Source organism: Babjeviella inositovora (genome assembly GCF_001661335.1).
Source record: "Babjeviella inositovora NRRL Y-12698 unplaced genomic scaffold BABINscaffold_8, whole genome shotgun sequence".
Classification (NCBI taxonomy): domain Eukaryota; kingdom Fungi; phylum Ascomycota; class Pichiomycetes; order Serinales; genus Babjeviella; species Babjeviella inositovora.
Window position 1 is genome coordinate 681,140 of NW_017566845.1, and position 14,429 is coordinate 695,568.

General features: G+C 49.1%; 8 protein-coding genes across 8 annotated transcripts; 4 read left to right on the forward strand and 4 right to left on the reverse strand.

The window, feature by feature from the left end:
- Nucleotides 1–432: 432 nt before the first annotated feature.
- On the reverse strand, nt 433–2,763 carry BABINDRAFT_22632 (Golgi transport complex subunit; the record flags this gene model as incomplete). The annotated part of the gene is made up of 2 exons (XM_019131294.1): nt 433–1,181; nt 1,230–2,763. Coding segments are annotated over 2 exons (2,283 nt in total), but the record flags the coding sequence as incomplete, so codon positions are not given.
- Nucleotides 2,764–3,946: 1,183 nt separating this feature from the next.
- BABINDRAFT_162262 (uncharacterized protein) lies at nt 3,947–4,796 on the forward strand. The gene has a single exon (XM_019129253.1). It carries the CDS (start codon nt 4,358–4,360, stop codon nt 4,544–4,546), a length of 189 nt encoding a protein of 62 aa, XP_018984552.1. The 5' UTR covers nt 3,947–4,357; the 3' UTR covers nt 4,547–4,796.
- On the forward strand, nt 4,451–5,148 carry BABINDRAFT_149827 (uncharacterized protein). The gene has a single exon (XM_019127221.1). It carries the CDS (start codon nt 4,624–4,626, stop codon nt 4,972–4,974), a length of 351 nt encoding a protein of 116 aa, XP_018984553.1. The 5' UTR covers nt 4,451–4,623; the 3' UTR covers nt 4,975–5,148.
- On the forward strand, nt 4,948–7,855 carry AGC1 (amino acid transporter). Its single transcript, XM_019129254.1, has one exon. The coding sequence runs from the start codon at nt 5,323–5,325 to the stop codon at nt 7,414–7,416; it is 2,094 nt and encodes a 697-aa protein (XP_018984554.1). The 5' UTR covers nt 4,948–5,322; the 3' UTR covers nt 7,417–7,855.
- A 432-nt stretch (nt 7,856–8,287) lies between these two features.
- On the forward strand, nt 8,288–9,839 carry MET4 (Met4p; the record flags this gene model as incomplete). The annotated part of the gene is made up of 3 exons (XM_019132161.1): nt 8,288–8,936; nt 9,027–9,250; nt 9,443–9,839. Coding segments are annotated over exons 1-3 (972 nt in total), but the record flags the coding sequence as incomplete, so codon positions are not given.
- Nucleotides 9,840–9,953: 114 nt separating this feature from the next.
- Nucleotides 9,954–11,284, reverse strand: BABINDRAFT_149853 (uncharacterized protein). The gene has a single exon (XM_019127222.1). It carries the CDS (start codon nt 11,047–11,049, stop codon nt 10,135–10,137), a length of 915 nt encoding a protein of 304 aa, XP_018984556.1. The 5' UTR covers nt 11,050–11,284; the 3' UTR covers nt 9,954–10,134.
- BABINDRAFT_162265 (uncharacterized protein) lies at nt 11,168–11,877 on the reverse strand. The gene has a single exon (XM_019129255.1). The coding sequence runs from the start codon at nt 11,861–11,863 to the stop codon at nt 11,180–11,182; it is 684 nt and encodes a 227-aa protein (XP_018984557.1). The 5' UTR covers nt 11,864–11,877; the 3' UTR covers nt 11,168–11,179.
- A 258-nt stretch (nt 11,878–12,135) lies between these two features.
- BABINDRAFT_162266 (uncharacterized protein) lies at nt 12,136–13,905 on the reverse strand. Its single transcript, XM_019129256.1, has one exon. It carries the CDS (start codon nt 13,797–13,799, stop codon nt 12,216–12,218), a length of 1,584 nt encoding a protein of 527 aa, XP_018984558.1. The 5' UTR covers nt 13,800–13,905; the 3' UTR covers nt 12,136–12,215.
- Between the last annotated feature and the right edge of the window lie 524 nt (nt 13,906–14,429).

Here is a 14,429-nt window from a genome sequence, read left to right on the forward strand (position 1 = left end):
GGTGTAAATAGAGAAAAGGGGAAGGAGACTGGTGTTTTATATGTACAGCCTGAGGCGGTTTCAAGTAAAGTCGCTGCAGCTAATAGCACTAATCAATAATTTTGTCAGACGGGTGCGAGGGGCAATCTCATGAGCTCAAGGTACAGACAAATCAATGGGCAGTAGATAGATTAATCAAAGGCTATCGGAGAACGTAATAGAGCCGATAACACTCTGGCCAGCGGATGCCTCAGACATAGCAACGGTAGATTTTACGTCTGATGACTAGAAATGCAAGAGAGTATGTGCTATATAAACATTAAGGGCGAATTTGCGTCAACTTAAACAAGGGACCCTACATTTCCTGGTTGGCCGCTTGGAAAACCAAACTATAATTCATTGCTGAAAGTTCGCCGTTAACGCGATGAATTAAAAGCTAATTCTCTTCTTTTGCTCTTTGTACGCCTCTTCGACTCCCAACAACGTTGCCACCTCAGCGTCGTTCCAGGTGAAACCCTCACCCAAAAACTCCACCGTCAACAACTGCAACTTATGGTAGAAGTTGATAAACTCCACGGACGAGTTCGTAATGATGTCGTTGGCAGCGGTCGGCGAGTTAAGCTTCAACAACGGCGTCTGCTGGACGTCGGTCAACGCCATCGGCAAGAACTCCCCTAATACGCGGTCCACCGCTGCGACGGTCTCGCGGGTAAACAACTTGTTCTCCTTGATTGGCTCGTAGATGGAAACGTCAAAGAAATCGCGCTCGAACGGACAGATCATGTTGACCAAGTTGTAAAAGTCAGTCAAGTGGGACTCGGCAAGTAACACGTCAAACTCCAACGCCGTCAACTGCGTCACACAACGACCCATCTCCTCGCTGATCGTAAACACGCTGTCCGCCAAGAGCGCAATGGGCAAGATTTTCGAGAGCACGAGGTCGTAGAAGTTCAGCTTCAAGATGAGTCTGTTCACCGAACTGTTCTTTTTGGGAAATACCATCGCATCGGTTTGCTTGAGGAAGATATCAACCGGCTCCTGAACCACCAACGCGACAAACTGGGCGTTTGTCTCGGGAGAGAAGCCCATGAACGTCTCATCAGTGCTGCGGTCGATCAACGGCAAGATGGAGCCGTAGAAGTCAACGATCCACTCCGGAGGCTGCAAGAGTTCCATGCTCCCGTCATGCTCCGTGTCGACGGCTGTTGCCTCAACGTCACTCTCCCCCCGGATATATCTGCGGCGAATACGGGCCAACTTGTCCTTGGTGATGCCAAAAATGCGCTCCTGGGCTACAGTCTGGAGTCCGTGGAGCGTATCGAGCAAGGATTCATCCTCCAGGGCGGGTAGCTGCTTCGCAAACATCAACGTGTAGAGTTCGAGGAGCCCATAGATCTCGTAGATGGTGGACAAACTGGCCTCCACCTTGATCAACTGCTCGATGCGGAGCTTCAACAACCGGCCCAATGCGTTTAAAACGTGAACCGTGATGTACTTGATTGAAGAAAGGGTTTCTGTATGGGTTTCCAACGTCCCCTTCGAGTCGTCGGCCTCAAAAAAGCCAGAGATGGTCTCCGACTCGTTCACAATCACGCTATGAGCATAGGCGAGCAAATCGCCGATGAAGCGCAAGGGATCGTGCGCAGAGAGAAGAATCGGCCGGTTATCCTCCCCGTCGCCACCGTCAAGATGCGCCTGAAACTCGCGGGTCAAGACCTTGGTTCGGGCATCGACCAACTGGTCCACCACCGTGCGAAACTGCTGGTGGGGCTGCAACACCACGAGCGCGCGTTTCATCGACGCTGCCAGGGCCGTAGAGTGACCGGTAAAGTACCTCTCGATGGAATAGACAAGCTTGCCAAGAGAGGAGCCGATGAGCTCGTTCACCCGGGCCATAATCTTCATGCCGAGGTCTGGGTTGTCTAACGACAACAACACCGCACAGTTCTCGCTGATGTCCTCGGCTTTGGCAAGAACGCGGAAATACTCGTCGCTGGAGGCAGCGTCCGGGTCCATTGCCGACCCTGGAACAAGGTCGCCCAACACGTGCTGCTCGTACTCGTTCAATGTGTACTTGGCCTGGAAGCTCGCCAAGAGGGTCTTTTGAAACGTCACGGTGCGGCGAGCACGCTGCAAGTCGAGGATTTCGCGGTGGAACTCGTCGCCGCCTAGCTGAGTGTAGCTGGTGCTCAAATCCGCGACGGACGTTTCGTGGAGGCGCTCCAATTCCTGGAGGTTCTGTTCAACGGTGCGCAACTTTGCCACCAACGGCTTGAAGGTGTTGAGCACGGAAAGGTGGTGGTTGAGCAAGTCGTCCTCTAAGTCGCTTCGCAAGCGGCGACGGTGAATGGACCCGACAATCCCCGGCCGGATCAACATGTCCTCGGAATCATCCTGAGGCGTATAATCGGTCTGTGTTGAATAGTCATCCCGATACTCGTACTCGTTCAGTGCCTTTGGGGTCGGTATCTTTTTCAGGAAATGGTCATTCAAGGACCGGAGCAGCTCTTGGAGCGCCGAGTCGCTGCTGATGGGCGTGTTGAGCACCCTTGCGAGACGAACCGACAAGTTACTCGACATTTCGGGCTTGACCAGTACCACTGGTTCCTCCTTCCTATCGATCATCTGCAAGGAGAGTTGGGCATATTTCTGGGCAATGTCATTCGGCGTTTCTTTTTCTTTTGCGTCGCGTGACAAGAAGCTGGTGGTTAAGATGTTCATGTTGGCAAACTTCTTGGTGAACTCGCCCGGATCGATAGTGGGTAAAGCGAGCGGGGCAGCTGGTGGCTGGATCGCTGATGAGGTGAATTCCTCGATATAAAAGTCCATTGGAGGTGAGGAAATGTGCAATTGAGAGGTGATTTGGGAGGTGGTTTAAGAGAGGTTTGGGTTATAGCGCTTAAACTTAGAGGACGTGGCAGTACCAGCAAAACGCGCAGGGAAAGCTAAGGATTAATGGATGCGTTATGTGGACCGATAAAAATTAGGGTGAAAATTAGTATTAGACATTCTGATTTTTAGATTATCTTGATATTTTATTATTTGATGGTAGTTTCCGGTAATGTCATGTAATTCTGCTTTGAAACCACGCTTAGGCCCTAGCTATTGTAATATGGCAGGGCCATAATCTTTAGAGGGCGCATGCCACGGGATTTCAAAAGAATCCTTGAGCAATCTCAAATAGACTGAAAGCCTCAAACGATCTCAAATAATTCCAAATGGACTGAAATAGACTCGAGTTGTCTTTTCAAAACATCAAATGGGGTTTGGGCCTGCCTTTAAAGGGTTCTTTATAAAAAAGGGGACACTAGCTCACCCTACCCTGTTTATGATTCTTACATTATAAACCAGTGAAGGTTACTCAGATCACGGCTTGTGGAGGCGCATCAACATTTCTAGACCTATAATTTTTTTTCAGATCATCAGGAGGTCTTGGGTGGATTTTACAGGTCTCAGCTGATCCAGAGAGCTTAATGCTTAAGAACCCAATGCTTGAGAACCAATGCTTGAGAACTCGCGACGCATGTTATAGCACTGTTGTGACTCACCCTATTAAACCAGAGTATTTACCCTATAGCGACGAAATGCTAAACATCACGCCAGCATGGTCCCACTTTTCTACTTAACTATATACCTTGTACGGGGAACAGATCATAACAACCTGACTCGAATTCGTCAAATAGATGTTTAAGAAGGCAAATCAGCACCCGTGGCTAGCCCTGATTAATGTCATGCCTTAGACAACCCAGGGTATCTTTCCGCTCCATGTACGTTTGCTTAACCAGAGTGTCATTTCCACTCTGATACACAGCGTGGGGTATTTTAAGTTCAAGCTGTCAACAACTACTCTAAACTTAGAGCCTGTATCACCGAATGCCCCTCATTGTGCCCCTCATCGAAATGGAGATAGGCCCAACCTTTTCCCCGACCAGTGTGGCAACGGCTTAAAACCTTAAACTGACACGCGAGGCTGGTGTACCAGGATAATAATGACCTATGGCCTGTCATCTAACGAGCAGGTAAAGCCTAGGGAGGACGAGAAATAAACTTTAACGGCCCACATATGAGAAGAGCCAATCTATGCGAGAGGCTCCGAAGACGATGTGGGGGCGTGGAGTTGGGCGGGGACGTGGGGGGATGGAATGCAGCCCCTCCTTAGACCATGCGAGACAACCTCGATCCAGGCATCTCCTACCCCGGAATAGGTTCCCACCAGTGATCCCCCGTCAGTGCTCCATAACAGCCCGGGCGGTTGCTGGCAAAGCGGTCCTGGCAAACGGTGTCTTGAGAGCCAGATAACCGAGATTCAGTGTCAACACCAGGTGGCCAGGTAAGGGTGCAGGAGAAAAATTGTGCATCATGTGAAAGGAGGGGAGGTATGGGCGTTCCCGGGTGCTTTAGGTTCGACGATTTGGCCTTCGGCCGCGCTACTTCGAACACATGCTACGTGCATCTGGAGCGCGAAAATGCTGGCGCTTCGTTAGCAGACAATTGGAGAGGTTCTGAAGTGGAGAGATTCTTAGGTGGTCGATTATTACGCAATCATCGACTAATGGTGTTTGTATAGTCCACCTGGCGCCTAAGAGTCGGCGTACGATAAGAAAAACCTCCAATCAAATAGACTCAGTGGGCGGCTAGGCCACGATGCAAGTCCGAAATTCCGAACTCTGCGTATGCATTCAAAGGTACACTGAGAGCCAGAATACCAATACAGTGGGATTAGTACCATATGTATCCCGTCTATTGGATATGATCTTGTGCTTAAATTTATTGATTATAAATTTACAATATTTTGGAGAAAAAAAAAAAATAAAAAGGGCGGATGTGAAACGAGGGCTGGCGGGACGGACTAATCGGGCGGCTTCCACAAGCATGTGCCGTCCTCGACGCCCGCTGTTTACATACATAAGTTTCTTTTTCGACGTGTCTTTATTCCGCTCTTCCCCACGTCTTGGGCGCTTAACACTCAAAAATTTTCACACTGATCCTCCGTAGTTCCCCATACGCGGCATAGTGTACCCTTGAACCGAAATCGTATATAAACACGGAGCCGCCCCGGTTTATACCCCCTCTCACTCTGCTTTCTTCCTAAATCCCTTCTTCCACGTCCGCTCACGCATACGTGTATCCATCTTTGAAAGTAGAAAAACTGAAATTCTCGTCCGAGTCATACCCTGCGCGTCTAAAGTGCAACTTTCCGGGATAGAACATAGAATTCCACGTCACATTTCATAGATGACCATTGTTTGAAAACTCTTTTGCAATACCACCCACACTAATTTCCTTGCTCACACTTTGCAAGTCATCCGTTTTTGTTTATTTTTGATCTCATAGCCACAAAACATGTCCTGGACCTCCCAAGATAAACAAGCCAAGGACATTTTCCTTGTGCATTCCCAATTCAACGATGTGCACAACGAAAAAACCTTGGCCATCGACCAGTTTTTGGCTATTTTGGACCCACTGAACGTGTCCACGCACTATGAATCAGCTATCAACTTGCAGACCTTTGGTTTGTTATTCTTGGCGGCCGATTCCAACCAGAAGGGTTATCTCAACCTTAGCGACTGGCTCCTGTTCACCCGCACCCTTAACGACAAGGACGGCGAGTTTCACTTGTTGTACAAGTTCTTCAGCAAGACCCATGAGTTGCCCTTCAAGAGCTTCGTGCAATCCATCGGCGACTTCAACAAGAAAATCGAGGTCTCCAGTGACACTCAGCAGTCGTTGCCGTTTGACTGGTCGCAGATCAAGCAGACTTTGAACCACGACCAGGTTCTCTCATACAACGACTTTTTGGTCTTGTTGAAGAGCTTGCCGCAGGAAAAATTGAAGCAGAACTTCCAGAGCTTGCAGAACAAGTCTTCGCTCTCGCAGGATGCGCTTTTGTTGATTTTGAAAGAAAACTTCGGTCACGACAAGGTTTCCCAGAGCTTGTTGACCGAGCAGTTGCCTAAGCTCTTGCCGACGTTCTTCGCCAAGGATAACTACTCCTTCAGCGACCTCTCGGTGGTGGTTAACGCGTTTCAGAGCTTTGACCTCGTCAACGCTTTGGTTCACGACAGTGGGAAACAATCCTTCACCCGTGACGACTTGCACGCGTTGGTTAACAACCCCGTGAGCGCCACCTTCAACTCCTCCACCATTACCCCTCGCGAAATCGACTTTATTTACGATTTAACCAGCTTGAACGCCTCCGGCGCCTCTTCTCTCACCAAGGAAGTCATCACCCAGACCTTGAACCCAGAGTTTGCCAACCGCGCGAGCATTTTGCTGTTCCGCAAAGCGGCCCCCGCCGTTGCGAAGAAGCCGGAAGCCCACGCTAATATTAATCCGATCTTAGTTTCGGCGTACAACTTTGGTTTAGGGGCGGTTGCCGGTTCCATCGGTGCCACCATGGTCTACCCGATTGATTTGATCAAGACCAGATTGCAGGCCGAGAGATCCATTTCGAAGTACAAGAACTCGTTTGACTGCTTTGCCAAGGTTTTCAAGGCTGAGGGGTTCAGAGGTCTCTACTCCGGGTTGGGCCCACAGTTGATCGGAGTGGCGCCTGAGAAGGCTATTAAGTTGACCGTCAACGACTTGGTGCGCAAGATGGGCACCAATCCGGTCACCAACCAGATCAGCGTGCCGTGGGAGGTGTTGGCTGGTGCCTCTGCTGGTGCCTGCCAGGTTGTGTTCACCAACCCGTTAGAAATTGTCAAGATTCGTTTACAGATGCAGGGTAACGTGAAGAACTTGGCCCCTGGCGTCCAGCGCATGTCTGCCGTTCAAATCGTGAGACATTTGGGCTTGTTCGGGTTGTACAAGGGTGCCAGTGCCTGTTTGTTGAGAGATGTGCCGTTCTCCGCCATATACTTCCCTACCTACAACCACGTGAAGTCCGGGTTGTTTGGTTTTGATCCGAATGATTCCACCTCCACCTTGGCTATCTGGGAGTTGTTGGTCAGTGGTGCCTTGGCTGGGATGCCGGCCGCTTACTTGACCACTCCATGTGATGTTATCAAGACCCGTTTGCAGGTGGAAACCAAAACCACGGAAACCGCTTATCGTGGTATTGCCCATGCGGCTAAGACGATTTTGCGCGAAGAAAAGTTCTCTGCCTTCTTCAAGGGTGGTTTGGCCAGAGTTTGTCGCTCGTCTCCGCAGTTTGGTTTCACCTTGGCGTCCTATGAGTTGTTCCAGGGGTTGCTCCCGTTGGAGAAGCTTGTGGGTCAAACAAATTCTGCCTCAGTCACCGCCAACGGCGCTAACTTGACGCAATTGGCCACCGCCGAGTCTCCAGCTGTTCAGGTCCCAACTATTGCCGTGGACATTCCGTTGAACTACCACTACAAATCGAAGCAGGCGGTTAAGATGTTGTTGGACATTAACCACAACTTTGCCAACTTCAACTACGAAGCCTATGCGCCAAAGTACCTTTCCAGGAAGTAAGGCAAACACATGGGAGAGATTCTGCTCGAAGGAGATTCTGCCCGAATGCTAGCCCTGCGTAACGTGTTATGTTACAGTGATTGTGCGCAGTGGTTCTTTATTTCATGACTTATGATTGTTTCTGTTTACTTTCCTTCTGCCAAATACATCTTGATACAAAATAGTGACAGCACTAGCTGCATAGAGTAAATAAGTGTGGTTAGGATTGAGCGTGATATGTTTGACGTTAGACCCTGCAATAGAGAAGCAAAACTGTTTCCATCTCCGGAGCAACGACGGACACGATTGCGGGGGCTATAGACAAGTCAGCTTCCTGATTGGCCGACGTGGAATGCCGTCGTTAGAATGCTCGTAGACTGTAGCCCACAGGCAGTCCCTTGATATCCTTACACTAAAAATCAAGCTCTGATTCTTATGCGCTCAAGCAATAAATTTCGACCCCATCGTATCCAGTTATACCACACCGCGCTGGAAAGGGCGCCTTGCACCACTCCGATAACATGCATGGAGACACGGGTCCTGTTCAAAGAATTTCCGATTATAAGCCCCCCAATTTGACAACGTTAAAGCCATACGGGCGTACGGTGGCACGGGCCGGAACCCCTACGTCTCGGACTCGGGTATAGCCAGGCTGAGACCAAGGTGTATATCACGTGCAATCGAGCCATCCGGGCCCTATGTGGACTCAGTTCGCCGGTCGGACTCGTCATATGTCGCAGTTCCACGTGATATTTCGCCATCAGTGAAGGTTATCACCAGGGCGCGAATTCGTATGCATAGCATCTCGCATTGGGCGATACACGGGGCTGGTGTGCTTATTTATGCATGCGTTCTGCAGAGAGGTCTATCTGAAAGGCTTGCACGAGCCTCTACTCCAGCCTTAAAGCCTGTAATTTCCATATGGAACAGTTCCGCACCAGGTGAAAGACCTGACATTTAAAACCCTTAGCCTCCTTGAGGCTTGTTTTGCTAACTCAACCACCACAGTTTTAGTTTTCAGCCAAAACGGTATTACCGCTTTGCAACGCGCGGCCAGACTGGAATATTTTGGTGTTATATATACCCCCAGATGCTCCGTTTCTGATTCCAGGGCCTCTATCACTACACCCCTATAGCCACATCAGATAACGTTCACCTCAAGCTGGCCTTGTATTACTTAAGCTGCTATAATGTCGGAAATCAACGGGAAGTCGAGCTACGGTAACAACCACACATCGAACGCCTTGCTTGAACAGCTAGTGTATATTGACAATTTCATCTCGAACGACCATTCTGGAACCCCCTCCACCTTTGACTTTGAGTTTGACGACCATCGGTTGTCGCTTGAACTTGCCACCTTTGCTGACGACTCGTTTATTTTCCCGGATGAGGACAAGCCAAAGCCCAATAACGACGACGAGGGCGGCCTGGGAGGCCCTAGAAGCAACCCCCATGTGATTGCACCTGATTCCAGGCCGTATACCCCACTGGTCAGCAACGTTCCTCCCCCAACACCTAACGCTCAACCAGCCCTGGATTTGGTACATTTATTAGCTAGAAACACCTACCAGGCTGGCCCGGCTGGCGTCCCCCCTCACTATGCCCGCGCCAGATTCGTCCCCAGTCCTGAGTTGCCAAAGTATCAGCCCCAAAACCTGGCGCAACAAAACCCGACGCAGCAAAAACAGCAACAAGCGGCAGTGTCGAGCATCTTAAATGTGTTACCAAAGGTACCGGTTCCGCCAGGTGCCAAGTCTTCGTTGGCTGCTGCTGGGTTGAGCAGCAACCAGATCGATGCGTTGGCTGCATTGATTGCCCAACACCAAGGATTAGACAAAAAACCCGCTTACCCAGCGTATTCCAACACACCTGGCAGATCTGGAACATCCTTCTCCCAGGATGTCCATGGAGCTAGCCTTGAGTACGCGCGTCCGCTGACCACCAACAGAGAGCTGTCTCTGGCCACATCTGTATCTCCAGGTGCCATCACTCGGTTCAATTCGGTGACTGACTTGCACAACTGCAACCCCACCAACGGTTCACATAGCCGCAACCCTTCCGTAACGCACATTGAGCCTTCTGCAGAAGCGCGCAGTTTTACTCCTCGCAACAACAGCGTTTCGGCCCAACGAAGCTCCGTTACCGAGGCCCAATTCTCCTCCGAAGGCTCCCCCGCATATACTGGCGACCCTGTTAATGCGGCCGAGGGAGACAAAAGGCGCCGGAACACGCAAGCGAGCGCACGCTTCAGAATTAAAAAGAAGATGAAGGAGCAGCAGTTGGAGGCTACGGTGACAAGCTTGAATGAAATGAGCACCAAGTTGCAGTTGAAGATCCAGCAGTTGGAGATGGAGAACAAGTTGTTACGTAATTTGATTGTCGACAAGAACCACCAGCGGAACTTGGAGGAGTTGGCGGACTTGAAAGAGAAAGCCAAGCAGGATGCAGATAACGAGGGTGGAGTAGGCTTACAATAGTGGTTTTTATTAATTTGTTTATTTATCCGGGTATCAGTCCTGGCGGCGGCTTACATATGTTTTTTTTTTTTTTTACAGCCCAATCAATTTTATGGTCGATAAAGATAGCGGACTGGGATTTAAAATTGCAGTCAGGATCGGGCTTGGAGTAACCAAAGATATAGGCAATGTACACGGAGACGATTCAACGTGGAACCTTTACTTTTGAAAAATACCACCCGATACATTCTATATCCAGGAATCTATGCCAATAGCTCCCGGGTTATACCCCGTAGATGGCCATTCGTCTGTACCAATCCTTCAACCACGCGTCGGTAATTAATTCAGACGTCCGACTCTTATCTTGACTATAGGCGGTCATCGTCCAGAAAATCAAGCTAAAGTAGAGGAGATCGGCATAGCTGCAATAATCACCGAACAAGTACTTTCCGCTTTTCAAACGAGCAAGCTGCTCGGGAGTGACATCTTTAGAGGTAAGCCCCTGGAAGTTGTTTAAAAAATCCAGGATCAGGGCCCAGTTGGCCAGAATTTGCTGTGGGTCGCTCAAAAGCTTTGGAATATCTGCAAGGCCCCTATCCAAAAACTTAGACACGAAGTAATCGCGGTCGACATCTTCCATGATCCCCGAGACGAAGGCGCCGGAGTTGGCGTCGAGTACATAGTACATCGCTGGAATGGCGTTGCGGATGCAGATCGAGTCTGTAATGGCTTCGGGAGAAGGGTAGACGCTTGGGTTATGCGGAAACGCCTTTTCCAAATACGCGACAGCTTCGTCGCTGCCCATAATCACGTTGCCGTTGTAAGAGATGGCAGGCAAGGTGTAGCGAGGTACCTGCAGCCATGGTTGGACGCCCGCCTGCTCGAGCATTCCAGGGAACTCGGAGTAGGTGAGAAACCGGCTCTCAAAGGGGATTCCCCTGAAGTTTAGCACCGCGCGCACCTTCATGGTGTTGGGGGACCAGAACTTGCTTGGCAACTTGGAGCTGATGTCCCAGAGAACGACCTGGTTGTCAATGACTGTAGTTGTAGCAGGGGACATACGGTTATTAGGATAAATTGAAATAGGTGCTATAAAGGGTTGTGTGAGGAGCAGTAAAAAGGTATCAGTGGATTGAAAAGTATGGGTCCATGAGCTGGGAAAAAATGACATGCACGAGCTGGGAAAAGTGATACGCATATCACAAGCTCCAGTACTTGCATATAACGTCTATAAGTGCCATATGTGATATATCTGGTCCATTACCATTGAAATTGAATAAAATATATAACTCATAAAATTATGCCAGATAAAAGCCACTTGAAACAGTTCAAACACTGTAAATGGTCAACCTCACATACCAATCTTTCAACCATGGATCGGCGAGAAACTCGCACGTCCGACTCTTGTCCTGGGCGTACGCCTTGATTATCCATGAGAGGAAGCCAAAATAGATGAAATCTGCGAAGCCAAGATTGTCTCCAAATAGGTACTTTCCATGCTTCAAACGATTCAACTGCTCTTGGGAAAACCTCTCGGTTGTGAAACCCTTAAAATCATTGACATAGTTCTTAACAGCCACCCAGTTATTTTCGATAGTGATTGGATCGCTGGCGACTTGGATGATATTGAGGTTGTATCTGTCCATGTTCTTTGTGATGTAGTAACCAATGTCTTCGTCATGTATAATCTCCTTGATGAAGGTAACAGGATTGATAGAAAAACTGTCAAACATGGCCTGTTCTAACTTCCGGAGACTATCGGCATCAGCTAAGGCGTGTGGGGAGGTGAACATACTTGGATTATGTGGAAAGGCGTCTTCCAAGTATTGGACAATGTCATATGATCCCATGACTGTGTTTCCGTCGTGGGTGACTGTCGGTACGATATACCCGGGGACTGTGGGCAAAGGTTTGACACCCAACCTCTCTAAGGCCCGAGGGAGCTCGGTATAGGTTACAAACTTAGTTTCGAAGGGGATGCCCCTGTAGTTTAGGACACATCTAGCCTTCATCGTGTTGGGAGACCACTGCTTGGGCTCAAGTTTGGAGCTCAAGTCCCAGAGAATAACTGGGTTGGTGACAACGGTGGGATTATATTGGGTCTGAGACATTATTGGGGAATTAGTAGTGGTTTGGTTAGAATTCTAAATTAAGATGTTAGGTATGACTGAACAAAAAAAAGTAAATCCAACAGTAGTCCAATAAGTCGCCCCTGAGTCTGCAGGGTACAGATTCGGAAGACGCATGCGGCTTAGTCTATATTACAACTGGTTAAGTGTTTACGGTTAGAAATTAGAGTCGGTAGGGTGGGCATCCATCACAGCTCCACTTCATATGGGGGTTTTTTTTTTTCATATAAACTCTTCATATAGCTTCTTCAACACTCTCTTCTCTAGCATCTCTCTCTTCTCTCTCTTCTCTAATTTCAACTTTAAAGTCACCTAAAAAGTGTCTCATGCCCTGGAGGAAAAACGCACTGAGGATACCCGTACCAACCATGGTAACAAGCATCATGTTAGAGTACTTGTACAATCTGAGCTTATCGGCTGGCCACCCAGAGTACAAAGCATACGTCGCAGTAACAGACCCCAAGTTCCCCAAACCGGAAACGAGAGCGGCACTAACCGCACAGCCAACATCACCATACTTTGGAGCAAAAATTTCAGCGGCCCAGGCCATCACGGTGGGCACGGTAGGACCTAAACCAAACCCAGCAACTAACAACCCAGCGTACTTATTCCATGGCCCGTGGGCAAAGGTGGTGATCAACATTCCCACGATAATAATGACAGAAGCACCGGAAAAGAACAAGTAACGGTACCGCTTAAACTTGTCAGCAAAGGGAGTGACAAGTAAAATGGCCGCCAAGTCAAACAACCAGATTGGAGCGTACAACAAGGAGACATTAATGGAGGACAAGCTAGGGTTGTTGGTCTTAATAATGGTGGTACCAAACACCGCCAACCCAAAACCGGCACCCACAACACCGAAGTAGCAGATCACCAAGGGCCAGGTACGAGGATCGAGCAAAATGTTGCAGACATCCTTGAAATCCCAGGTAATCTTGGTGTAACGGCCTTCCATGTCCTTGAGATGCATTAATTGATCGTTGCCGCTCAAGGGCTGCTTGGACTTTGGAACCAACCTAAACATCTTATGCATCACACCAGCTTCCGTATCGTCGTTAAAGGAAAGCATACCCGCCGGTCTGTCCGGCAACCACCACACTAACGAGATCCCGACCGCAATAGTAATGGATCCATACACCAAGTAGAGCCACTTCCAGCCTTCCAATCCATGGACCATATCGATTCTTTGGAAACCGGCCCCGAGCAAACCGGCAACAGAAGCACTAATCTGAGCGGCCGTGAAGTAGTAGCCGATTCTCTTAGCCGTTCTGTCGTTAGGGTACCATAAAGAGATGTAGTAGCTCAAGCCCGGCCAAGTACCGGCACCGCACATACCGGAGATGAATCTGATAGCGATAAGACCCTTGGCGTTGGAAAGGGCAGCATAGCAGGTATATACAAGCCCAACCGTCATGACAATTCTCGATAACCAGATCTGGGGCTGCAATCTCGTCATGGCCAAGTTCATCGGCACGTCAAAAATGATGTAGCCAACATAGTACAACGCAGAGGCGGTGGCGGTGTCGTGGCTCCCCAAGTTCAAAGACTGCATCAAGGAGTGTCCGGAGGCGGTGTTCATGGTTAAGGTGTTACCATAGGCTGAGCTCCCGAAGGAGGTGAGGAAGTACAACACCCACAAGGCCGGAATGATTCTGTAGTCAAGCGATCTGTAGATTCTGTCCAACTCCTTCTTAGAAGGCGGCAATACGGAAGACTCAGAATCATAGGAAGGAGAGTCCTCGGCGTCAGTGGTGTATTTCTGGGCGGTAGGCATAGCTTCAGTTAAAATCTGGCTCTTGGAGGAGGCAGCCGACGACATAAGAAACGATTGTTGATGAGAAGAGAGTCGGGAAGAGAGCTGGAAAGGAGCTGTATTTATAGACAAAAAGCTGAAGGTATCCGGTGCTCCGGTTGAACGATTCTGTGAATTGTTGAGTTGAGAAAGAAAGAGAATATGCCGTTTGGCGAGCGTGAACTGCGTGATGCATGTTGAAAAACGGTGCTTCGAGAGTCATAATTGCTTAATCCGGCAGATGACTATGAGTCGTAGCCGCTTCATGCAGGCGACTCCTTGTATTTACGAACTTTGGCACCAGGTCTGCACTTTTTTCTAGGGCTCGGGGTTTGTTGAGGTGCTGCTAAGACGGTCTAAGACAGTTATGGAATCTGTGACTAGCCCTCGTATTCCTTTTTTCTGGATTTTAGTTGCCAGGGCATCACCAGGTGCACCCAACAATCACGATGAGTCAGATGTAGAGATTAAGTATACGCTTCTAGAATTTACCGGTGGGTTGAGAGATTTCCCAATAATATGCGCTTTGCATCTTTGAATACTGTCCGGGTTTGTATCACCAACTTCACAGCTTAATGAGGTAGATATTCCGCAAAGCCAATGGTCTATGTGTGTAATAGAAAAACCGGGCCAAACCACTTCCGTCATGTTTATTCC

Excerpts from the sequence above, each read along its gene's own strand:
- BABINDRAFT_162266 (XM_019129256.1), bottom strand. The coding sequence starts at position 13,799 with ATGTCGTCGGCTGCCTCCTCCAAGAGCCAGATTTTAACTGAAGCTATG.
- BABINDRAFT_162265 (XM_019129255.1), bottom strand. The coding sequence starts at position 11,863 with ATGAAGGCTAGATGTGTCCTAAACTACAGGGGCATCCCCTTCGAAACT.
- BABINDRAFT_149853 (XM_019127222.1), bottom strand. The coding sequence starts at position 11,049 with ATGCGTATCACTTTTCCCAGCTCGTGCATGTCATTTTTTCCCAGCTCA.
- BABINDRAFT_149827 (XM_019127221.1), top strand. The coding sequence starts at position 4,624 with ATGCAAGTCCGAAATTCCGAACTCTGCGTATGCATTCAAAGGTACACT.
- BABINDRAFT_162262 (XM_019129253.1), top strand. The coding sequence starts at position 4,358 with ATGGGCGTTCCCGGGTGCTTTAGGTTCGACGATTTGGCCTTCGGCCGC.
- AGC1 (XM_019129254.1), top strand. The coding sequence starts at position 5,323 with ATGTCCTGGACCTCCCAAGATAAACAAGCCAAGGACATTTTCCTTGTG.